The sequence below is a fragment of the Sinohyriopsis cumingii genome, chromosome 6 (genome assembly GCF_028554795.1).
Source record: "Sinohyriopsis cumingii isolate HCF-2022 chromosome 6, ASM2855479v2, whole genome shotgun sequence".
Classification (NCBI taxonomy): Eukaryota; Metazoa; Mollusca; class Bivalvia; order Unionida; family Unionidae; genus Sinohyriopsis; species Sinohyriopsis cumingii.
In genome coordinates this window covers 59,906,582-59,934,334 of record NC_142966.1, presented here as the reverse complement: position 1 = coordinate 59,934,334, position 27,753 = coordinate 59,906,582, and the positions used below count along the sequence as shown (strand labels likewise).

At 38.0% G+C, this 27,753-nt stretch overlaps 1 protein-coding gene across 1 annotated transcript; it reads left to right on the top strand.

The window, feature by feature from the left end:
- Positions 1-653: 653 nt before the first annotated feature.
- LOC149797041 (uncharacterized) lies at positions 654-27,012 on the top strand. Its single transcript, XM_089960329.1, has 5 exons — positions 654-1,054; positions 2,068-2,247; positions 20,955-21,212; positions 24,158-24,411; positions 26,121-27,012. The coding sequence occupies exons 1-5, from the start codon at positions 702-704 to the stop codon at positions 26,834-26,836; spliced, it is 1,761 nt and encodes a 586-aa protein (XP_089816455.1). The 5' UTR covers positions 654-701; the 3' UTR covers positions 26,837-27,012.
- The last annotated feature ends 741 nt before the right edge of the window (positions 27,013-27,753 follow it).

Here is a 27,753-nt window from a genome sequence, read left to right as displayed (position 1 = left end):
TTCTAATAATATAAAATATTTGTATTCGTGATATTTGAAAAAATGTTGTTAAATAGAATAATTGTAGCTATTTATAAATAAATTACCACTAACAACAATGTTTACAGGTCGAGAAGGTGTTTCCAAAATTTCCTTCGTTATTTATTTTTCTTGGGTGGGGTTGGGGTGGAATATGAACGCTTATAACCATATTCTCTCTCTCTCTCTCTCTCTCTCTCTCTCTCTCTCATCAAATCTGTCCTAACGAGCTCATCTCAGTAACATTCCAGTTATTGATGCAATTAGTGATTGCCTTGATGAAGTGCGGGGTTCTGAGTAGCGAGGCCACTTATCGATAATGTCCATATACTTGGTTACCTGAAAGGTTCACAGAGTCTCTACATGATATACCATTCTACTTGCAGTTCAGGGTTCTGCTTGATTGCATCAACAGAGCCACAACTTCATTTAGCCCGCTTGATTTTCTTATCAGTAGATTTCAAGTTGGGTTAGAGAGACAAATCCTTTTCAATTCCTCATTACTATTAGTGTTAAGAATGATTATTATTTTTATCTCCCGAGTTCTTCTTTCGGAATTTCGTAAAGCCAAAGAGATTAAGAGCTTTCTGCCGACGGGAATTCCAGCTTACAGACGAGTGGTGGCGAATCTTTAATTTAAAATCTACCATGATCATTGCCTCGTCAACTCCAATAGAGCAACGATGGAGTTAGCTCATATCTGCCTACGCATCTTGACAACTTTTCAAACTTTACAAATGTTCTCATATTTACAAGGATATCGAATCCGTCACAGCAGAGACAAGAAAGGAGAGCTTTCATCAATAGATTTTTCAGAGTTCGAGTCATTTGTGTACCATGTACTCTCCTGTCGGAAAGTGCCCGGAGCGGGGATAGCTATGGTGAAAGATAACCATGTCTTGTACACAGAGGGATTCGGTTTAGCTGATATTAAATCAAGGAAGAAAGCCACCAGGCATACAAAGTTCTGCATCGGATCTTTAACCAAAGCATTTACATCAACACTTCTAGCACGATTATTATCACAGAAGGACAAGTAAGTTGTGTTTGTTTGTTTTTGTTGAATTTTAATTGTAAGTGGATAAAATGTGCAACTCGATAGTTCGTGTATAATTCTAAGGGAACTCAGATAACCTGGTATGGCAAAATAAATTTTAATAAGAATATAAAATCGTTTGCTTTTGGTTCTGGATCTGACCATTCAATTATCTTTGATATAAATACGTCATTCAATTGTAATCGTTTTAACTGTTTGTTTTTTTTAAAAAAGAATATAGTGTTTTGTGCAAGATCGCAATAAATAAATTTCTGACTTTGTCGGTAAGTAACGTGAAGTAAGTCCCAGGCTTTAATGGAAAGAAAAATAACTTATTCATGGTATACTTGGTCATTTTAAATTTAGCTAGCTTGACGAATTGTCTCTATTTCGCGATCTCTTCGTCGTGAAATGACATCAGACAGTTACAAAATGGCATGTACAGTCGTTCAGCAACATATAATGGCTAGTTGGAACTCATCATGCAATGGTTTCAAAAGGCTCTCAATATTCTTTATTACCTTATTTACAACATCCATGTTTTATTTGTCGCACGACATGAAAGGGCTAGATTAGTACATGTATTTCTTAGTAGTCAAGGAACGGAGCATAGGATTACCACAACGTATCTAGGATGCATTTTTATCATCACTGGGATTCAATGCTGGGGTAGCTTCTGTAAGTGCGAAAAAATCGGATGTTACCTTGAATAAATATTCTTTACAGCTGGATGGTTACAGTTATACCGTGGCAACATTTAAAATGCTTGTGCTTCCATGGATTCGGCTCATGGGTTTCGTACCACCAACTCCTCGCCTACTTGTTTGCGATCCACATAAAATAAATTCTGTAGCCCCCCCCCCCCCCGATTAATTCTGGGATGTGAGCCAGTTAATTCTGCATACACCTGTTTCTTGGATCACTTTTTAAGTGCCTTTAACTTTACATCTATGTATCATGATTGTTTCCACTCACCCGTCATTTCCAAGAAAAAATCTTGACATCTTTTGCAGCATAGACTGGGACACACCGATAAAGGACTTACTAAAAGAAAATTTTCGACTGAGTGATGATTTGAGAACAAATCACGTCAACTTGCGAGATGTCTTGGCTCACAAAGTTGGAATTCCTGAAAACTTCCATGCTCTTTTAGTGGGCTTTTCTGAAGACGTCACAAGAGAGGACTTCGTCAGGTTTGTATAATTACAACATTTGGAATCAATTCTACCTCCTTCCATTTTTATAATTTGGTAGGTCAGCGGAATTAGTTATAAAAGTTTTCTTCGTTTCATATTTGTTGCCATAAATGTAAACACATATGGTAAGGTTACATGTCCTTTCAACTTAGACAGGTTCCCGCAGAAATTCGATGTTTGTTTCTGTCATATTTTTTCCAAATAGAATACCTGCCGAAGCCATTTACTTCATATCCTTAAATAAGGAGGGTTGACGGTAGCGAGTATTACAATATTTATTATTTAATTTTCGTTGATTTTATGTAAATCGTATTTTGATGGTATTTTCCATCTGTAGTTTTGTTCTTATATAATAATAATAATAATAATAATAATAATAATAATAATAATAATAATTGGCACAATAAACTATGTATATTTTTTATATGTAGTGATCATATCAATAGATACCATTTTGACTGATAAATTGAACCCTTGTTTTCTTTGCATTCTTGCCAACAATTAAATTTACAATTAGAAACAGATTGGTCCTTTTCAATATAAAAATTCTTTATTTGGTTAAAAATGACTTTTCGACCTTTCATATCCAAAAAATTATTATGCTGATTGATCTGAATTTTTTTCTTGATCTGTCAAATAATTGTCGTGTGTACGCTGACCACTAAGCGGTTCCATAAAGTAGCCGACCTGGGCGGATCCGATGACAGAATTTAAAACCGCAACCTTTCGGTCGTGTGTATGGTACGCTAACCACTAAGTGGCTCCCATTACTACAGGGACTAGTTCCAAGTTTAGTGAATTTCAACCAAGAGTTTGACGTGGAGAGAGCGCAACGGAAGACGGACGGACAGACTGACGAACAAGACAAACGATTTCACAATATCCTCAGCAATTTCTTTCAAAAGGGGCCCCGAGTGGCCGAGTGGTCTAAGCGCTCTCCGTTACGGATCACTGCCATCTCACCTCTGTCTGCGTGGGTTCGAGTCTCGGATTCAGCCAATGTGGGTATGTGAGAAAGCTTGCCAGTAGCTTCTCAGGGGTCGGTGGTTCTTTCTGGGGTTTTCCCGGGTTCTTCCTCCACCATTAATACTGGCCGCCATGTATAGCCTATCGTGTGCTGAAAAATGGCGTCAAACCCTACAACAACAACTTTCTTTCAAATCATAGGGATTAGCAATAAAGGAAGATGGCTCCACAGGAATCTAATTATTAAATCACTATACAGAAGTAAACGTTAACACCGGATACCTGTTCGATTCAATTATTAATCAACTCTACTTAATCTTAACATAATATGCAATAATGAAATTAAAACTTTGCCATATTATCTTAACATGATTCTCGAGCTCAATCTTATGTATTGATTCATAGATATGAGCGGAAATTTTCCATTCATACATTTTGTTAAAAGAAGCATTACTATTGTTTGAATGGCCATGTTAGTCACATTCCTTCCTCTCACGAATACACTTCTTAACGTGATAAAATAAAACACGTGTTCAGTCTGTCAGTAATGTTTGCTGTATGAAGAATCTAATAGTATATTATTTACGTCTCTATTTTTAAAATTCCTGAGATATCTGTGATTATTTGTTTAATTATTAAGGGTCCCACCTAAAGTTCAAAAGCTCCTTTGTTGTTAAAAGCCAATCACTTCCACTTAGGCATTATGGATTACAGACTAAGAAAAAAACGTACGCAGACACAAACGTACAGTCACTTGACACTTGAAATTTTACAATCGTTTTATTCTTGCGCACGTTTATTGGGTATTTATGCACACTTTGAGTAAATAGGCAAAGACTTTTGCTTTGGTGCCATTTCGATACAAATTATGGCCCCTTTAAAATTTTTGAGAAAAAAAAATACAACACTTGACCTGGTCCGGCCCTGGAATACTATTCGGTCTCAGGTTGTGCCAGGTTTAATCTATCAAGCTCTTTGTACACCTTTTGCCTCCCTTTGGCCATCTTTGTTTCATGAAATGAGCTACGATTTTTTATGACAAAACGTCAGCCTATTTAATGACATTAAGATATTGTCTTCGGTTTCTGATATGTTTTTATCCAATGATATTTGTCATTCCGCATCATCGAATCCAAACATCGCTGACTTAATACTGTCAATTATAGGTTGTAGATCTTTTCTTCGATGCCAGATATTTGTATTGTTATAATATCATGCATTATAGGCTACATATCTTTCTGGTCTATCCCAGGTATTTTTACAGCCGGACATAATTTGAGAGCAGTCCATATATGATATAATTTGGTTCAGCTGATTCCAAATATTTCCTGGACTTCTTTTTCAGGAATGGAACCTTTTATGTTTACGCAATCAGAAGGTCTTATTGTTTTCTTGACATTTATATACTTTACCACGTTTCAAAATAAAATTAATCTGCTGGGGAAGCGGAGTTTTCCACGGACATTTTACTAGATGATTATATCTGTGCTCGGAAACATCGGTTGTTTTCCATTTTAAGCAGCACCGTTTCGAACTCCTCCATGGCAATCGTTAATTTTCGATAGCTATCAAGTACAGCTTGACCAGTGTGCTGAGACTACCTTTGGGCTGCCGCGAGAATTTCCGAATAAACTCGTTTACATGAATGCAGATGTATTATGCTAGCCCTGCCAGTCACATAGGTTGCTATTGATATGGGTCCAATAACAATTTCGATTGGCGTGCCTGAGGTAGTTACCGTAGTTGTAATGGCCGTCACACCCAAGCCAGCGGTTATTGTTGCGGCCAGTCCACAAATTGCACATTGTGGGTCCATGAATAGCCGAGTAGTCGAAAGCGCTCGAATTTACAGTTCACAGCCATTTTAGTTCTGTCCAGCGTGAGTTCGAGTCTCGGGCTCGGCCAATATGGGTATGTCAGAAAGCTTACTCCTAGCTCTCCGTGGGTCTTACCAGGGATTTCCCGGGTTCTTCCTCCACTATATATACTGACTACTGCCATGTAGAGCCTATTGTGCGCTGTATCAACCCAATGTTTTATAGCCACGCCCACCTGCACTACCTTTTTGTACTAATACTCAGTGAAGACTGTATTTAGAATAAAGGATCACTCAAATGTAGACATCTTACGTAAGATTTGAATTATGAACCAAATACTAGGTCTATTCCAAATAAATGAGATATATTTGCTACTACTACAAGTAAAACATACTTTCAATGAATAAATAAACATCGCCTACTTACATACATTTATGTGAAAGACATGATGGTACGTGAGAAATTCATCAGCGTGTATATGTATTAACGTATGATATGAAATCTGTATACCGTTTCAATATGAAAATTTTATATTTGTTTTGTAGAATAAAATAAAACAAACTAAAAGGAAAAGAAAATACTAATATATTTGAACCCACAACCGTCTCGTCAGAAGCGCAGTGTGTTAACCAACTAGGCTATGGAAATATTTAACACATACTGTATAATCATCTCGTGTAAGTTTTTTTAATCATGAACCAAATGATTAACTTTACCATTTTTCAAATAAATGATATATCTTTGCTAATGCTACAAATGAAATACTCTTTAATTGAATAAATAAACATCGTCTGCCCAAATATCTGAAGGGGAAGACATGTCAGTACAGTGCGAAATGACATTGTGCACGGTGAATTGTATACAGTCCTAAACACGATGAAAACGAAGAACAAAATCGTGTTTTGCCTGAAAACAACGAACCTCCGGAATCTATGGCATCGAATGGATAGTCGAAAACCTTATTCTTTTAATGCTGCCTCGCGACATTATACGTCCTCCAACAATATTTCAGAGCCATCCCTGATGAGGTTCTGACGGTTCCTAATACAGCTGCTGTTGCAACCACGCGAGCTGCAGCCTCCAGCAACGCTAGAATGGTCGCGAGGAATGGAAATATTTCACCGTCGTGTTTCATCGTGGCGACTAAGGCTGGTGACAATTTATCACGTTGCATCGACGTTTGGCTGCTTCAACTGTTACGACTGCTGCGTCATCGGTGTCAATATCAGTGTGATGGTTCAGGATAATTTGTCCGGCAAAAGTTTAAAAAGAACTCCGTGCTGTTTTTCCTCTCTACTAAAAATCTTTTCGAGCTGACCTCGGCTCATCGTAAGATGCTATCCTCAGCTCAACGTGACATGTTTACGCAGATTTGACATTTTATTTAAAACGTAACAGATCGAAGTACAACAACTACGGATTTTCCAGAGCCGCTTCAACGACCTTCAATCGGCCATTTAAGCCTGCAACAATTGAGTCCTATCGAAGAGTATCAACGCAAAACATATATAATCTGTGTCCTCACCTACACGTGCGTTTAACTGCATGTCATCCACGGAATTTCGACAGTCGATGATATTTAAGTGCTACCTGATTACTATGAAAATAAAGTAAAAGGTCTTGTTTTTTTAGATAACCGTTTAAAATGAAGGAGATCTCATTCACTGCCAGCTTTGACAATATAATCCAACTTACGAGTTGTGTTTTCTAGATTGTTCTGATTTGAAATGCCACAAACACATGCCTTGTTACGCTAACACCGTGTTGGGTACTTATTTATCATGAAAATTCTCCTCGAACGACACCTAGTGTCGAGTCTGTAGTCATCGCTAGGAATGTAAGCATATATGTTCTGCCAGAAACTTCCAGCGCACATTATTCGGTTTTTGTTGCGTTGAAAAGTAAATGATAAAATTTGAGTTTGAACTTTGTATAGCGGCGTATCTAGAATCAGGTATGGCATGTATACCGTCAGATTGTGGGTCCAGTAAAGTTGCCTGCGTATATTGACAGGCTATTGTATGCATGTTCGTCAATGTCTTTGACGAATATCGTAGACGGGCCATCGGATCCTGCATAATCTTTTCTGTACCTGGTAGGTCCTAATGGTCGTAGAAGCTGTGCCAAATTTATCCAAACATGCTTCTATTTCCTTGCCATCGATGGAATAACGTGCGCTATCAAACAAATCATTGTTGTACTTTTTGACAAATCCGGTTCTCGATGCTACGCTTTGTTGTCTGCTATCCTTGGACTTCCAAGAATGCCTCGCACGGAAGAAATTACCGAGACGTGTCCCAAACCTTAAGTTCTATTGGCCCTTGCGTGTCTGACATAATGGCCTCTTACGCGTAATATTGGTAATCTTGAATGCTTTTATCTCACATCACCGGTACGTCCACGTCCCACGCAAGATCAGATACCTCTTTGAATTAAGCCAGTGTTTGTACATTATGGTTTCGTATAATACCTTTTGCGAGACAACCGTAATCAGATCTCCATTACCAGATTCTCATTCAGTGAATCTGTAATGACCTGTGCCAAATGTTTTAGTTGAGCCGATTCACTGATAATATTTTTTAACTGCAGGTGACAGTTGTTGCCGATTATGATATTGTAACCGCTTTTAATTGTCGAATCACTAATCCTCGTAGCCGATTTCTAATCGATGGAACCGCCTGAGATCCCAGATTTTTCAATCGACAGCGGTGCGTTTGATGCTACCAGCGAATTACATTGCAACTTGTTTAGTGATCTGTTCAGCAAACGAGGTCAGACCTGTGGAAACCTTTGCAGATTCCGGGAATAATGCCCGGACGACATCTACACTACCATTTCTATAATATCTCACGCAAACGTACTAATGTCATTGTATTCGATCAGGTTGATTCCTAATGCGAAGTTGCATAGTCATGGTCTCTGTAACGATGTTCCCTCTACTCAAAAAGGGGTGGTTACTTAGATTTGGCTATCGTTATCTAGAGAATGACCTCTCTCGATTGTATTGCCCGGTGTGAGTGGATAGCTAGAACATCAACAGAGAAATGAGCATAACTGTTGAGAAGAAATAATACAATACGAGCCCCCTTTAGACAAGAGAATAACAATTTAATCATTGACATAAACTAATAGTGTCACCTTCAATTCAAACATATTTACGGTCACAGAATTTCAATAGCAGTGTTCTATTTTTGATTTATCTCATCATAATAACGAGTGGTGAAACGAGCACAATGTCAACGCCTGATTTTCAACACCTAGCGTCTATTTTAGTCTTTGTTTCCGTATTTCCCATGTCTTCCCACCTTCATGTGTATACGTTTGATCTTCCTGATCCTTTTATCTTAACCGCTTGATCTTTTATCCGGACTTCCGACTTTCGGACTGTCTCAGAGAGCTGTTTCTCTGAATGACAAGATTACTACTCAGTCTCTATTTGTATCACCTTCTATATGTATATAAAATTCTCTCATTTTCCTTACTCAGAAAGCATAAACTAGCTATCCAAACACTGCATAAATTCTGACATAAGGTAACCATAACGGTTAATGATCCTTACACATTTAGAATGTATTTTGATTAAGGTACAATCGTTATCTCTAGTTACAAACGACCACTGTAATGTACATCTTAGTCTGACCTAATTCGATAGGTTATCACCCTCGCTTCACAGCAACTGACCATAAATTAACATGTGAGCGGTGCATATAAACGAACATACCCATATCTCTCTGCATACGCTACCACATGACTCTTTAGACATCCAACCTAATCAGTTCCACTCAATAAAATACATACTATCGATTACTATTGCATAAGATTCACTAACGTCTAGCTCACGGCATTCCCTAACCTACAAGATTAAAATCAGATATAAATATGCAATTATCGTTAACTCGCGATAATCATATCTTCCAAACAAAGGAAATTAATTCATATAACCCTATGAAATCCTACACTTCTGAAGAATTGGATCGCATGCAACCAGTCAATTCTATCAATGAACAAGTAACTATAAAATTAAAAGAAATAAATCGCATAGACAACTCTAGCATATCAACAGATTTCCATGAAATCGAATAAACGATGCATATTATGGATCATAATCATGTCAAACACATCTGCAGTAAACAAAACAAACAAACTAGAAAATGAATGAAAAATTAAAATTGCGTACCTTAATGTTGTTCTTTCCAAGAAAATGTGCGTCCTAGCACTAAAGGCTTGGGTTTGCCTACAAGACAGCCACCTGGTCCCCTTACTAGTCTTAACGAAAAAAAAAAACTACTCTTTAGTTTTCCCCGGAGTCAGACGAGTCTTGCTACTGTTACAGGAAAATATCGGACTGAAGAAATTCGCCCAAAGTCGTTACTTTAACTTCAACATTTTTCCAGGTGTACGCCTTAAGTTAAACGTGCCAGTCGTAATCAGCCGTTCCTAATTTTTTTCCCCAAGATAATAATTTCTTCCCCAAGATAATAATTTCTTCCGTCAGATTTTGACATGCTAGAGTCTTAGAAATACGACACATACCAACTTCCTTTTGTTAAATGACTATTCGACATGGGTTCCCATTAAACGGGTATGGTCGGCATCTTAATGTTTACTTTCTCAGGATAGCTTTGCGATGCCGGGGTCAATTCTAAATCAGCCGTAGATGTTGGCCTCTCCCTCTCCCATGAAATTTAACAACTGACATGAGAAAAGGCCGAAGTAACCCATCACATAAAACCTTGCTGGCTTGACTATAATACAATTTTAATGTACAATGTATTAAATTGTAATGTTCAATACTCACTCAAAATGCAACACATTACAATCTCCCCGCTGATGGCCAGCACGTGTCCGTCCTAACCCACAAGGAAATTAAAGTGCATAAAGTGGGAATTGCAACATGGAAGATATATATGCACCGTCGAAGTAATCGAGAGTAAATCACCGTGGCTCATCATGAGCAAACGTGATATATATATATATATATATATATATATATATATATATATATATATATATATATATATATATATATATATATATATATATATATATATATACCCCAGAGAGGGTATGCCTGCAGCAGCTGAACCTAAACTCTAGCTGCCGCTAATTGCGTCACTTGTCAGATTACTGCTTGTTTTGCGTAAGATTGTTTTGCGTAAGATTGTTTTGCGTAAGATTCGTTTGTCCCCGGGAATCTTATTCGCTCCGGGCCAACCGAGAACTGTTCTTCTGTTCTTAGCGACGACTTTATGATGTCAACAACGTACTCTGGAGATTCGATCGAGATGGCAGAGCTGACAGTGGTCTTGTGTTCGCGTATAGACTCCTTTCTTGGTCAAGAAAGAAACTCTACGTCCGATCTCATCACTGATCAACCGAATCCACTGGTCAACAGTGAAATCATTACTGACTTGAAAAGGCCCTAATCTGTAGTATTTTGGTGTGCCGAACACGAATATAACCGTGAAAAATTTGTATTGGCTCTCGTTTTGAAGATATTCATATACCTCATTTTCTATGTTTCACTGTGTAAATTTCTCCAGTAGGACTGCAGCAACATCCGGAATAATGATGTAACATTGCATAATACCATCATGCTCACATCATCCACAGTTGATTGCATCATTTTCTGATGCAATGCAATACTAATGCCATGCGGCTGCTGAAGTAAGTTGACGTCAGCAGTGTACTATACATGTGTAGGCCTATTATACTAATGCCAGGCGGCTGCTGAAGCTGACGTAAGCAGTGTACTATATAAAGCCCAATCAGATAGGTTCAGCATTTAAAATATTTTAGACGTTGTGCGAGACAGTTCAAGCTACTGTTACATAAAACTTATTATTTTATCCATTTACGTACAATAAAGAACAGTAATGCCTCGAAAGTGTGTTAATACCGCGGACAATTTTTGCTATATTTGTGGGGAAGTGACATTTGCCAACCAGAAGAAAGGCATCAATTCTCAAGTGAAGAAGGCATATCATCTTTACTTCGGATGCAAGGTTGGTGACCAAGACAAGCCTTGGGCTCCGCATATATGCTGTGCTACATGTACAACACAGCTTTCACAGTGGTTGAATTGCAAAAGGTCATCAATGCCGTTTGCAGTCCCAATGGTGTGGAGAGAGCCAAGCAACCACCTAAATGACTGTTACTTCTGCTTGGTTCCTCCTCTTTCCGGCGGAATAACGAAGCGAAAGAAGTCGAGAATAGTCTACCCAAACATTCCGTCTGCATTGAGACCAGTTCTACATGGTGAGGGACTTCCTATTCCAGAACCTCCAGCAGAATATTCTCTTGATTCATCTGACGAAGACAAAGGTGAGTCGACCTGTTCTTCTCCTGGTCCATCAGCATGCAGTGATCCAGATTTTCACTGTGGTGCATCATCAACCCCACACAGAATAACACAGGAAGAACTAAATGACCTGATTCGTGATTTGGACTTATCAAAGAACAAGGCAGAATTGCTAGGATCAAGACTCCAACAATGGAATCTTCTAGAAGAAGATGTCACAATTACTGCATATCGAAAGCGCCACCAGCAATTGGAGCCTTTCTTCAGAAAGGAAAGTAATCTGATATTCTGTTCCGATATTGAGGGCCTCATGAATGCTTTAAAAATCACTCATGACCCACAAGAATGGAGACTATTTGTGGACTCTTCGAAACTGAGTCTCAAGGCTGTGCTTTTGCACAATGGAAACATTCTTCCATCTATTCCAGTAGCGTATGCTGTCCACATGAAAGAGACATACGATAACTTAAGGCAGCTACTGAATTCCATTGAGTATAACAAGTACAGCTGGCACCTCTGTGGTGATTTGAAGGTAGTTGCCATTTTAATGGGACTGCAGCAAGGATATACAAAATACATGTGTTTCTTATGCGAGTGGGATAGCCGAGCAAGGGAAATGCACTACATGAGGAAGGAATGGACTCACAGGCAGAATGTAGCCATTGGAGAGAAGAATATCCAACACCCAGCTCTGGTTGAGGCTCAGAAAATCTTGCTACCACCCCTTCACATCAAACTAGGTTTGATGAAGAACTTCGTGAAAGCCATTGACCGGACTTTGCCAGCATTCCGATACCTGCATGAAAAATTCCCTCGACTCAGCGAAGCAAAGATTAAAGAGGGAGTTTTTGTGGGTCCTCAGATTCGAGAGCTTTTCAAAGATGACCGGTTCAACAACTTGCTGGAAGGTGACGCGAAACAAGCATGGAATGCTTTTCGCCTAGTTTCTACAAACTTCCTCGGAAATGTTAGGGCAGAAAACTATAAGGAACTAGTAGAAGACATGTTGATGAAGTATAAGAAACTTGGCTGCAATATGTCTCTAAAGATTCACTTCCTTCATTCCCATTTGGATTTCTTTCCTAGCAACTGTGGTATTGTTAGTGATGAACACGGCGAACGTTTTCATCAAGATATCGCAACAATGGAACAAAGATACCAGGGAAAATGGTCCACTACAATGCTGGCTGACTACTGCTGGACACTCCTCAGAGATGCTCCCGAACAGCTGTACAAGAGACAGGCGAAGAAATCTAAGATGTAGTCAATGACTTGATTTTTTATAGGTAGGCTATTACAGTTGACCTTTTACTATTGGAATGCATTTCGTTATGTAAACATTAATTTCTTGCAGATTACAAAAAAACTAGAGCCAATTTTGCAATTTGACTGTCATATTCGTGTTCAGCACATAAAAATTGATAAGAATTGACTAATTTTATTTCAGTAACATGACTTTTGTAAAAATTTGTTGTCCAGTGATCTCGTACGCGCCCGTGGAAAAGTTCAGTATTATGTCAGATACCTTCTCTGTCGCATTCCGAGAGAAACACATATGAAATTTTCGCGAGGAGGCCTACATATGAGTATACGGGATACCTCCGTGGTAAATGGTGTCAGAAAGACTACATGACATTCTGACTTTGTTGACAATATAGTAATCCTTGAGGTGACACTCGGTGCTGAATTCGCAACGACACGCTGTATCTCCGCATTGATATCTACGTAACAGGTGTAGCGCTGGAGAACGCATCATCGGTGGTATGATTGATGCTTTTAATGAGTTTATAAATTAACGCGCAAAACGTATTCGTGTCAGTGATGTAGCCGGTGAGCGACCGCTGACAAATATACGTGGCCTCATCGATTACTTCTAGAGTCTTGTTGAAGGTGCGAACCGATCCCACACGCATTTTCAACCAGTTCACAAGTGCATGGGCCCGCTGCCGGTCTTCAGTCGCGTAATCAATGACAGGTAAATATTGTGCTTTTCTGATATCTTTACCAGCAACTTCTCAATGTGGTCTTTCAACCACTTCTTGAAAATGCTGTTCCCTGAAATGACTTTTATCAATATTGAGATCATCAAATAATTCCTTCCAATCTTTGCTTAAATCATATACCCGTCCAACCCAATTTACAGGTGCTACCTTGTCGGTACGTTGTCTATATGATTCTGTTACGTAATCGTTACATTTGGCTTTGAAAGAGGCACATTTTAAAGTTTCCTCGATTTGTTGCCAGAATAGGTTGTTAAATCTTTCAGGCCATCTTTTGTTTCACTTGTCAATGATGCGCCGTAACGTCCTCAACTTGTGTATTCATCAAGCGGCTTCCATGCACGCTCATCTTTGAATTTAACCCGGATGTCTTTTTGTCGTTGCTGCTGTACAGTGGCTACTCTTTCGAGTACTCACTGGTGTCAGACTTGTTTACCAGCGACGTCTTACCTATGTCCGCATAGGCGCCATGTTTATCAGGTACGAGTCCATTTTTGTGTAATGCATATTAACGTTGTCGCCGTAACGCGGCTTGCTCAAGCCGTAGTAGACCTCGTACATAATTAATTTGGATGTGTCCAGCACGTACTTGGCAGCATAGATGAGATATGTCAGTTTCAGACAAAATATTATACTGTATGCTGAAACGAGAGTTTTGAACAATATACTGAATCGAGTCCACCATCTAAGTTTTTTCCTGGATGCAAAAGCCGGGACAGCAATCAGCCTGTTGAGTTTGTCTTTTTTTTTTTTTGCAGTCGTGCACATGATCCATGCTGATTATCTTTCGCTTGTTGTTCATGAGTTTGAAGAAGTCTTTCTCAAACTTATTAAACTCAACCGTGCGCAGATTCATATTCATTTGAATGTTTTCAACCATACACGTACGCTGGTGAAACCAAGTACCCGATGGACATGCAGCACAAGCTGACCAAGCTGCAGATATAATTGTACATTGCGCACACAAACTCCCTAATTACGTTTCTTGTGCAGGTTCGCAATAGCTTGACGTATTCTGTAAATCTGCGTCCAGAATCATCCACGACTTCATATTGATACAGGGACAGCCACTCTCGGGTTACCCGCACAACTTTTGGGGACAGTGGATACTCATAATGGGTGTTGTGCAACGCGTCTGAATACTCCAAAATAAACTTCAAAGACGTATCCATGGTCGATGCTATGATTGTACTTGTGTACGTGTTTCTGTTTGTCAATGTGTTCGTGGCCGATCCAGATAAACTCACATACAACCATCGCTTAAATCATTGCAAATCTCTACAGGTTGGTGTTTCGATAAAATATGTTGCTGTTTTAAACGACAGGATCGTATCCATTTACGCAGGAGTTATTGGCTCAAACGCATCGGTGATTTGTTATTGACATTCCACCACGAATACCACGTTTGATAAACAGGTGCGCATCGATATGAGTAAACAGTTCCAACTCAATCTTGGGTTTTTATAGTAAGGTGTCCCAAGCCATTCCTGGCAACAACTACTGCGATTTACCGAGCTTTTACACGTGCATGGCTGTATCACGAATTGTGAGAATTTATTTACCTGGCTTAAACGATATGGATCATGCGTTTTAAAAATTGATTTTGCCATGTATATGTCAATGAATTGCTAATTAACAGGGAATGTAGTTAGGACAAGTGGTGAAGTCCATTAACTCATTTGTGTAATTACGTTGTGAATCCTTTTCAACTGAGAATAAATGGTATTAGCATTATGAACATCTATCAGCTAACATAGTTCAACTAGCAATTTACAGCCAAAAAGAGGAATGTAATGGTTTATTTAAGAGGTCAAATTATGTCATGTTTCCAGTAAGATTGTGATGAGCAGCAACTTTAATCTATTGTAATAGGGTTGCGAACTGACTATATTGGCTTAGTTCTGTTATATTACGATAAGACGATATGAGGGGAAAAACCTGACACGTATTTAGGTTGGGTATCGTATTTTATTTGAAGGAAAAATAGCTCCATACTTATACTGTACAGTGGAAAAGAACGGAGTCTATAAAGAAAAAGTTGGATGACCCGAAGAGACTAGAAGAGAGAGAGAGAGAGAGAGAGAAGAAATATGGCAACGCCGACCTATTAACAACAGTGATTTAGAAAAGACCGGAAGCTACCAGCTTATGGTGACAATGCCTATAATTTTACTTCGATCAATCACTCGATTATATGATGAAATTTGTTGTATAACAGAACGGCTAAATGAATTTCGCATTAATTTTGTATCTTTATTTATAAGGGATAATGAATCATTCAAATGTCATGCTCCATTTCATTTCGTGTATGTAATACATTTTTTAAATTATATTTTATAAACGGGGGCTCATGTTATCTTTGATCTTTGTAATTCCATCCATTATTTTCATATTTAATTGTATTGTTTACTCGATCCGGGCAATAACACCGCGGTCAATCATCTCCTATATAACGATAACCAAACCATCATAAGTTGTGGGAGATCAAACATCCCTCACTTCTGACAATTAACATGGCTCAACTAGAGATCTGAACTCTCATCGCACTCACAATCGTGTCTGAAAGTGACTGAGGAAATGCGGATAGGTAAGTGTTGAATTTGAACAGAAATTAAAAGAAAATCGAAATTTGGGTGCAGCGTTTGTTACATGAAACGGCTTCCACAGTTACACAGTTTACGTGTAAATATCATGATACAGAAAATAAAATAAAACACAAAAAACCCAGATCCATATAGCTAAACTCAATCATTAAAAGATGTTACACTTTGAAATATGCCAGATACGGCCGCTTTGAGATGATTCTGCAATATACACCTCATTAACATTCATGAATTAGTCCAGGCAAGAAATGTATTAAAGAAAATAATAAAAAAACTTGTTTGTGTATTGTAGACACTTATTAATGTAACAAAATACAAAATTGCGTTTTGAAGAAATGTATTTTACTACATTTCAAACATAATACTAATTTGGAATAGATTACAAAACCATTATTCTTTATTACTTAAAGAATCTTTTATTTCCAAATTAAGTCTAAACATGAAGTTGATAGCGAATTCGTCTTTTCCAATAATACATACCATAAATACAAATGAATATAAATGCTTTGAAACAATTAAACATTCCATTACAATATAAAATAGAAAAAAACTCACAAAATGTTGCAAAATTATGAACTTTACCGTTAAAATCTCAAATATTAGAGAAATGTATTTTATGGGATTTTGCACTTGCTCGTAAAGCGCGATCTTTATTAAAATAGTATACAGCTGTAGTACAGAAATAGATAAAAATTAATCTAAATATATTTTACTTTTAATACAATTTAGAGAAAATTTCAATCTTACTACTTTTACTCAAAAATTCTGTCCTAATATTTCCACTACACTCGTGAATTATTTAATTATATCAGCTCAAAATAAGTATATATCCTCTGTGTACTAGAGAGATAGTCATCTGCACAAGACAGCATACATAGTTAAGTCTGTACAGACAGAATCAATCCCTTCAATGATAGTGACTGCTATCAAGGAACTCTGCATTCATAGAGAGCAATCTCTCGGTTATGAAGAAGCGTTAGGTATTATCGCCATTGACTTGCGGCGATGAGGCCAACCAGTGCACGATTCATACCATGTCTGTACTAAGTCTTGGTGTGACTTTGGGGTCTTTTGGTCGTCATCCTAAGATCATTGGCTTATAAAATTACTAACTAAACTGGCTGGATCGAGACAAATTTTAAACCCTGTCTCGTGTCATTTTACGGAACGTATAAAACACAATACGGGTGTAGAAGGAATGGAAGTTAGTATGTGATCTGATAGGCTATTTGTTCCGCAGAATACCTTCTTAAAATTTTTGATTTTTCCACTGACTAACGATGGCCAAATTATTTTGTTCATGATCCTGTATCGCTAGTCGTATCCAGTGTACATAAGAGAGCGATGGGCGAGGTGGCAAAGATTGAGCCGCGGTTACAAGCGTGCCACCCGTGCAAATGAGTGTGATATTTTAGATGGCTTCCGCCAATGGAAAGTTGAATATGGAAGCAAAGTTTTGCCAAATCACCAGCAGCATATCTAGATTGGCGATGTAATAGAAACTTTTGTTTCATTCAAAGCTTTCCTTCCTTTAAAATATACATCTCTGAAATAAAAAGAGAATAATATGTACACTCTTTTGTGTCGTCCGTAACGTCTGTGATGACAAATTAGTTCCCTTAACAAATAAAAGAATGACGAATTCTTTCTCTCTGTACAGAAATATAAATGACAGAAGTATTTAAAATACACAGGTAAATTACTGTCTCTGATTCCATTATGACAAACGATTTAAGCATAACGTTGCTATCTTTTGGCTATTAACACATATTTCTGAGAAACCGCGAACGAAAACGTGCATTTATAATGTAAAACGCGCTATATTTTCTCGATCATTATGAGAAATTGCCAGAGAAGACGCGCATACTAAACAGAATACAGCTAGATTTCCTAGATCATTATGATGAGTGTGATTATCAGGATATGTTATCTCACCAAACCACTTACATCAAAAGCTGATTCTCCAAAAGTAATATCCAGGAATTAGGACAATGTTTCAAAGAGGTTCCAGAGTTTAATTATGAGCTAATTAGGCGTACGCTTGAATGCTAAACCTGGAGACTCGACTGGAATTCTAACTGAGCGTCAATTTGTCCTTTGGGGACAAATTTCAATCTAAAAATCTTGCTTAGATGAAAGAAATCTATGAATCTATGATGAACTGTATGCACTCATTCGCGTTCTCGCCTGGGAAATCAAAGACAAAATAAAAAGCTACGGTACGATATATATATTTATTTACATACATACATACATACATACATACATACATACATACATACATACATATATACATACATACATACAGTAACCAAGTCTTGTCTAAGTTATGTAATGCCTTTTACGACACATTTCTCTTGTAGCATATATCGTGTTGCAAGCAAATGCCATTTCGAAACTAAGCCAAGTGAAAGCAAGTTCCGTGAGTCTTAGGAGAAATACGAAATATATCTCGCAGTCAACTAATTGTGTCGGAACATGTAGTCATCATCGTGATATTTCTACTGTACCAATACTTCGGTAGTTTCCATCAGTAAGAAATGTACGAAAATGTCTGAGTAATTTTGTTACGAATTTAATACTATTAAAAGCATGTTTTTCATTTACGTCAGAAAACAACTCCAAAAAGTATTGGTTGGCTTTAACAACACAGCTGTATGTACGATGCTTTAATCACGTGTTTGACACGTTTCACGTATGTCAACGTGGTGGCCAAATGGTATGATGTGAAAGATATTTGGGTAAAATCCAAATTCTTTGAAATATTTTGGATCAAAAATAAAAATTAACCGTCATTATTTAGTTATTTTCTATCGTATGCTAATACGTTAAGGACATGGATTCCTTTGATAGACTTCATATCATCTTAAGATTTTCTGGAGATCAGTTGCATTTGTTTGAATTTTGCTTAATTTCTCATGTCCACTAAATATTTCATCTTTAAGTGAGTCAGTGTGTTGTACGCTCACTTGTCCTCTCTTGTAATTATCTTGCCCGAGTGTTGGCATCCCACTCAAGTATCACTGCTTATTATATCAATAGTGGCTCGCAAATTGTAGATTTCGGTGTCAACACTTCCCATTTTGATCAACGTGCTCTGTAATGTCAGTACAATGTTTGTTTTTTGGGTGGTTTTTTTACAGGGCGTCAGATATTTCGTGTAAGGTTAATCAACCCACTTAGTTACAGTTATTAGATCACAGCTATAATTATTTTTTTACATTCACACGAATAAATTTATTTACTACAGGGTACTGACCATTTCATTTACTGGGGGATGGGAAGACTGCAATTTTTTGGAGCAGATATATTATTTTATATCTCTCAAGGTTTTAATTATTCTAGTAATTAGATGATGTATACAACATGGTGTTCGTTTGTTATGAATCAGCAATATATTTTTCCAGCTATGACAGGATTTTGTCTTAGTGGGTATGGATATATGATAGGTGATCGTAGTCGTATAATTCCATTATGAAGCCAAAAAAAACCCCCATAAATAGTTCTATTACTTTGCGCAAAGCAAGCAAAAAAGAAAAGAAACACGTGTACTGTTGTCTGCAAAATATAGTAATGTTATTTAGGGCATTACAACTTAAACATACGCATATAACCGTCTGATCTTTTTTTATATAGGAACTTGCCTAATTTCAACACGAATTTTACGAATAAAGGTCTGACTAAAATGGTGGTAGCAAACATTTAGTAGTAATGTGGAAACGACTTCTTTGTATAAGTGTAACATTTTCACTTTGTTGAAGCTATTGTAGTTATTTAGTTTTACTACAGACACGACTTTCATTCCTTCGGTGACCCACTTTCCCCATATAATTGTAAATATAATCAACAGAGGTTACAAAACTAGTACTTATTACCATGTAACACATATCGATATGTATACCACAAAAAAAAGATATCTTCCTGAGGCAAATTTCGATTCTTCAATGCCTTAAGGACCACTATTTATTTCACTTTGTTTATACACCTTTGCTAGCCGAGAGTCAGTGATCATCTTCGTTCCATATAGACCCTCGACGTGTACAAATAGCTCAAACATTATCTGTCGCTCATCTTTTTGTTTCGAAGAAGCTGAAAGAAACTAATCCATTGAGATTGCTCTTTACATTACATAGGAGGATTGTTGATAGTAATCACTGAGATCTCGAATGCCACTGTCGCGTGTCAGTTTATTCAAACTAAGCCGTTCACACAGTTGTTTTTCTTTGAGCCACGGCAAGTGATCGTCATGAAGTTGTCGTATTTAATGCCTAACACGTGTTTTACTAACTCACCCAATTGTCTCAGGATTCTGCTTGCGTAAACAATAACTAACAGAGTTCAACGTTTCGTCCATAAAACAACGAGAAACACACACACTGATTACCATGATCTTTACTATAATTGCACTTTGATTTTCCTCTTTAAATCTACAGTTTAGATACGGGTATTTCGGGGGGGGGGGTCTCTCTCTCATTAAAGAAGCCATAAACACCTACGGCAACTCCTTCATCCTCAAGAAGGCATATGTTCTAAACATCGTTTTGACTAACTACACATGCCAAAGGTCGAGGAGCAATCAAGTAGTTCGACGATCCTTAACCATTGGAGATGGTTTAGCAGTGAGAAAGCCTGTGTAGTTTTCCACGACTGTGAAACTAATTTAATTTATTTATTTACACCTCGAGCCGATAATTACCTGCCTCTATTACCATTAGCACTGTGGAGATCCGTGTTCCAGAGCTCCGAATACTCGCTGCAGAAAATATATGCCTTTTAAAATTGTATGCAATATAATCTCTCCTTGACAAACATTGATCTATGAACAGTAGCGTGCAAGCGGGGTTGAGTGGGGTGGAAGGGGTGGTTGCTACGGGCGCTAGAGGTCTTGGGCCGTCCAAAGACCATTGGGCCATCATCGTCGCCCTAGGCGCCATTTACCCTTTGTACGCCACTGTCTGTGAATACAATATAGCATCAAATATCCTATCGATACTTGGAAATATTTTATTTTTTGCAGACGACTCCAGTTTATTCCCGCTACGAAATGGTTCCGGTCCAAATTCCTCTACAGTAACTACATGTATACATTGGCCGGCCACGTGGCGGAAGTCCTCGGCGGAAGGAACTGGGAAACGCTAGTGCAGGAGAACCTGTTAACTCCATTGCGCATGCACAATACAGGATTTGTTGATCAGCTTGACAACCGTAATGATTTGGCATCTCCTTACGTTCTCTTGAACGGTAGTCTTACAGAGGTTGACAGGCAGCTCTTGTTGTAAGTCTGACACAAATATATGCATTGTTTGTTTGCTTGTCTTAAATCAGAGAAAACGTCTTTCAAATTAAAATCTTAAAGCATTCCATCATTAGATTAAGTACAACACTCCTCATTAAAGTTGAGGCTTACGTGTGTTTTTGAGAACGAATGTCCTTTCAGAGTTATTACCATACATGGTCCGGATTCTCGACCCAGAGATGTAACAAGAGTATGCGAAACATAGGGGCCCACGAGCCCTTCCAAACAAATTATTTTAGACTATATATTGAAACAAGGAACAGGCAATATACCACCTATCAAATACCGTAATTTTGGACCCGCAAAATATTAACATTACAGTTACCATTGGTAAGTTTTGGATAGTAGTCCTAATATCCTAGCTACTAACATTGCAGGGGACCATCGGTAAGCTTTTCATAGGGGCCCAAATATCCTAGCTATGCTACTACATCGTTCAAAGGGGGCCCCGAGTGGCCGAGTGGTCTAAAGCGCTCTCCGTTACGATCACTGCCATCTCACCTCTGTCTGCGTAGGTTCGAGTCTCGGATTCAGCCAATGTGGGTATGTGAGAAAGCTTGCCAGTAGCTTCTCGAGGGTCGGTGGTTCTTTCCGGTGTTTTCCCGGGTTCTTCCTCCACCATTAATACTGGCCGCCATGTATAGCCCATCGAGTGCTGAAAAATGGCGTTAAACCCTAAACAAAAACATCGTTCAAAGAATATTAACATTATTTGCACTTTTACATTGGCGAATTTCAGAGTACCCATGGTTAGATGTCCTCCTAATTATCAGTGTTCATGTATTAACATGTGTGTTTAAAAAGAATAAGGAACAAAATTGATTATACTAATATTAATGACTCACTTAATAAGGAAATGGATTTAGCGATCTAATTTTTTTTTTATCTCGACGTCGGTATTTTATTTATTCAGTTATCAATTGACGGATCTTTATCGCCCGATACATGTCCTCTGCATGGGCTCTCTTCAAAATATTGAAAGTCTTCTATGCTTTATTCAGCCTTTTTTTTACGTGCGGAATAAAATTTGATAATTATTATTCGGCCAGTTCTTTCATTTTTGAAGTACAGTGTTCACGCTTTTTTTCTACAGGTGACAACTGGTCATCCAATAATCTTGTAATAATAGATTCGACATTGCAGATTAGTTTAGCTTGGACCATTTCTTTCGGATCTGTCCAACTTTATCTCGATTCCTTATTAGAAGAGTTTTAAACTCTGTAATCTCAGCAGTTTGTATCGATTGGATGAATGAAAACAATCTTTCATGTGTGACTGTTTGTTGCTTCCATCCCTATTTTCTAGTAATGTTTTATAATTATTTACCTGAATTCCTTGACGCTTCTCCTCATGGCTTTCATGAGATGATGTTAGCTGTGCATTGTTTCAGATTAATATGTGTTGTACCCTTGTTCAACATACATGCAGAACAGAAGACATTCTGGTCAAGAGTTCTGTGAATCTTATTCCTTGGGGTCTCTATTTACCTGCTGAACCTTTCATAAGCTTTGGGATTTGTTTGGTTTCTCTTTGTACAAACATTACGTTTCCTGATTAAAGTCATTAGTGGCATACTTTGAAATCCGTGTGCTGTCTGCCCCTTTGGCGAATTAGCAGAGGGCGGGCTGAACGAAGTTGGCGACTCTCACTCACCTCACCACAAAATTGACAGCAAAACAACCGGGACATTTCCTAGAGTAAGTGTTCTTTACAGTTAGATGATTAAAATTATGCCCTGGAAACGCTTAAAATGAAGGAACTACTGGGTTCCGTCCTCCAGACCCCTAACCTTCTTGTTTAGTCCCCCAAACGATATCTCAAGTTCCAATACTCTGACGATTTTGTTATTTCCACAGATAATAGTTTCATTTTTGAATATCCGCAACTAATATATGCGCATTTGCTCATGTTTGACGTATTTATCCTCCTTTGACTCATCGTTTGGTCCAAATGCGTATTTGCTTATTAGCCTTCCAGATTATGGTTCCAGTCATTTGGTCCAAATGCGTATTTGCTTATTAGTCTTGCAGATTATAGTTCCAGTCATTTGGTCTGAATCAGTATTTGTATATTAGACTTCCCAATTATGCTCCCCGTCATTTGGTCCGTATGAGTATTTGCTTATTAGGCTTCCAGATTAAGGTGTTGTTCTTTCTTCCTGTCCTTCGCTATCGTATCGTTAAGGCGGCACATCAAACTTCATTTGACTGATGTGCCTTGGGGAGATTCCAAGTAAATCTCCTTTCTTTGTTCGAATCCAGTAGCATTTCTATGGTTTTGATGAAATACTTAAATGTAACGATCTTTTGTATCACTATAGTTCTTTTCAAAAGATAACGAGACTCAGGCAGATGCTGCATCAAAAATGTAGTAAGGCAAACGGCAGAGAAAATGACCATAAAAGACTTCCTTTTATTCGAGTAACTGTAATTGTATACAAAAAATTACCTTAATTTCATACGATACTTAAACTGTGTACTTTCGATTCACACTGGAAATGTTTAGGTGCCTAATATGGTACAGCTGCTGCTACGTTTTAAAATCAGTATACCAGAAGAGGTGCGCATGTTTCATCCCCTCAACTGACTTCTGGTCATCTACTTTTCAGTAATATTTTTCAAAACCATTATATATTACAAGATGTAAGCAAATTATGACGTACATAATGTCTGTATCACGTGATTATTTAAATCCATCTTCCCATCTCGGGTGATTGCGATTTCCGGACATCTGAGAATATGAAAGTGAAAGTGCACGTCGCATTTGTTCTCGACTGAATGAATCCGAATCCGCCGGTGGAATGTTCTTCCTGGGTTTTTTCTTCTGTAATTTCAGATGATTTATACTTCTTGAATTCAGACACTTTCTCGACGAAGAACTAAACATATATCATTACTTTCTTTTTCAATGTTTTTTTTTTAAAGATCTGTTCACCCTGCCGGTCCAGCTGGCTCAATTTACTCCACGCCGGTAGACATGTCTAAGTGGATTTTGTTCCACCTGAACAGGGGAAATGACCCCAATGGGCGGAGTATAGTATCAGAGGAATGGCTGAATGAAACATACAACGTGCAGATGCCCCAGCCTTTCTCAAGTAAGGACCTTTATCGACCCCAGTTCCCTATCGATAAAGTCGTCATAGGGTACAACATGGGCTGGGCTACATCCGTATACAGAGGTAAGCTATTAGGTAACCGCCTTTTTTGTGGCTGAAAGAGATAAGAACTCACAAAACGTTTTTTTTTGTATGCTTGAAATAGTGCATGCTCCTACAGCAACATATTGTAATTAACTACTGTGTTACAAACTACACTCTGATATCATAGAGACGTGTGTGATTGACCTATCTGTGCTTTGATATTAAAAAAAACTCACAGCAAAAATATGGTGTTTGAAAATTTCTGAATAATTTGTTCGAACTTTGTGTTTCTCTGAACCTGTCAGAAAATTTACTACCAATTGATTGACAAAATACGTTCGATATAATGATCTGCAGTATGAACAACAACACCAACCTGACACCCGCAGGAATATGCGTGTGACATAATTATGACCGAGACGTAAAATTGTCGGAGAAGGAAAATAATATAGATAATGTGTAAAGATCAAACTGTAAATTCGGACTTTAATAGTACTTTATGGATGTAATTCTCTGTCATGTCCTGTCATTTTGAATTGGTTTCATAGTTTTAAAGAAGAGCGTGGCACCATGGAAGATGATCCACATTATGGGAATCGTTGTCTGAGATTGAAGTCGTTGCTGAGAATGAGATAACTAATGAAGATGTTCGATACATAGTGGAATATACCGCTATTATCACAGACATTAACTGTCGTTAAAACATCGAAGAATCACTTGAATTTCAGAACGGTTTGTGCAAGATGGCGGCTGATGAAAACCAGATTAGTATTGAATTTGCCAAATATGAACAGAATGACTAGATGCGTTTTTATGAGATTGACACAGGCGATGAAACATGGATTTATTTTCTTCAACCCGACGCCAGAGAAAATATTTCTTTTAGAAGAGACCTTAAGTCGCTGGACGTACTCGGACTATAAAGTTTGTTTGATACGCTTCAAGTTTTGATGCCAACGACCAAGTCGTCCAGGCACAGATGCTGACTATGTAAGTGATAATTTTGATGCTCACAAAAGTGTTGCCAAAAGTCGTCGAATATTACCAAACCACCCGTGTGTGTACCAGTACCCGAGATATTCCTGTATTCCATGACAACGTATGGGCGCATGAATCCGTCGCCATAACAGACTCCTTTAAGGAGCGCAGCAAAATATTACCTTAGGGAGTAGACCATTTTAGGCTAACGCGCTTTGGAAAGTGCATTTTTCCATCATACGAATAACATACCAAAAATTTGAAAATTTGCATGGGAACTACTTTTTAAGGGGCTGCACTGACATGCTGTTCACTAATAAAGACCGACGCACCAATATTCAGAACTATCAAATACCACGTCGAACATCGACTTACTATTGTAATCCCATGCAGTTACTTTTTTATTCTAATTCTCTTCAGAGCTATGTGGAGGTTATCGCTTGATTGGTTTGTGTAGTATAGTACCATGTTCCTTGTTTTACGACTGAATTTTCATTTTGTGTGCAATACTTTCTTAGTTACAGGATAGTCTACGCATTTGCCTTGAAGGAATAAAAATTAAGCATATGTAATTGTTATATTAAACTATTTTTAGTGTCTCTTTTCCATATGTTCAACAACACAGCATGTTCCCAATAATTTAACTGAAATGAAAGTAGCGTGATGCGATTTATGCATCTCTAGAGATAGTGATCGATTAAAAACAGTAAAACATTAACAAATGTGAAAGTGGGAGAAAATAATTAACTGACAAATATTTATGTTTTCAGGATTTCGAAAGATTTGGCATTCTGGCGGGATAGTCACCTACACGTCGCACCTGTGGCTTTTTCCGGAGAAGAATACCGGCGTGTTTGTGACTTTCAATGGTCCTTTGTCTGACGAAAGCTCCTTTGCTATGGAAGCTATTATTAGCCGGGCTGCTGACCTGTTGCTAGGGGAAGAGCCTTGGATGAACTTAACAACCGCGTGTACATTTCCGTCTCCATGGCGGCAGACTAAGGACCCTAGGCATCCCTGTGATGAGAAGGTTCACAAATGGAATATTTCCAGATCGCTCATCGATTACATTGGTGTATACGGCCATCTTGCATTCGGAAATATCTCTGTTGGTACAGAAAATGAGAAGGAACTCACTTTAAGGTTTGGAAGATTTGGAGAAATGAACATATGGCCAGTTTCAGAAACTCGCTTTCATGGCAGATACACGGGTTCTTTGTGGTTCATTACTGGGTCGCAAGATAACGTAGATCCCATAGAAATTGACTTTGTGGCCTCTGAAGCTGGTGACCTTGACGGGCTGTTGTTCCCTGTGGATTTCAAGTCAAATAAGACACTGTTTGAGAGAGACTTGACTCTCAACTCTGATAGGAAATGGCACATTAGGAATTCTCAGGTGTGTGATTCAGGGTCAAAACTAGTTTCAGTTAGAACATATTTATTGATACTTTTATACTTAATTTTCATACATTTTCGTAACTTTTGAGTGAAATTAATAATACGTTTTTGCAAAATCTTGGTACATTTGTCTTTTGCAAAGTTTACTTTATTATCCATTTGAGTGTTTTTTTAGTTTTATCTAGCGATTTGGTTCAACTTTAGATGTTTTCAAACAAATATTATTACAAACTAAACTATTTGACTAACACCATTGTCAACTATATGTTGATTAAAAAATTTTGAAGACAAACTACTGAATATTAATCTTACGATGTATCAATTTCGTCTGCTGTTGTTGTTGCTTTGGGTTTAACGCCATTTTTAGCGCATGATAGGAATATACGTGGCGACCAGTACAGCTGTTGAAGGAAGAACCCGGGATAACCCAGGTGAGAACCACGGACCCACAGGAAGCTACTGGCAAGCTTTCTGACATATCAACATTTGCTGAGCTTGAGAATCGAAACCACGGGTACACAGATGAGATGGCAGTGATCGCTAAAGGCGATCTCTTTAGACCACTCTGCCAATCATTGCCCCAACTTTGTCTCAAAGAAATGACAAGGAAGGAGGTTACCTGTCTCAAAGTACACCCCCCCCACACACACAAACACACACATGAGCGATCTCATTGAGACATATGATACTTGTTTAAGAGTAATTAAATTGGAAAATTAGATTTTATTTTACATGAACATTGCGACAAAAGCCACTTTTGTCTCACCATCAGTACACATACAGGATCTAAACATTGTCATTATTTGAAAACCAATATATATCAGGTGATCATTTGTTAAAAACGAGAGAAAAAGCCTATTCAGTGAATCCCACTACAAACTTGACAACTGGAGAAGCTTTAGCTATTGTCGCCTCAAGACAAACTCCCGCCTTGGAGAAAACAAGATATGGAGAATGAGCATGGTCTATGGGAATGTTACGACTATATGGTCATAAACTAAGTAA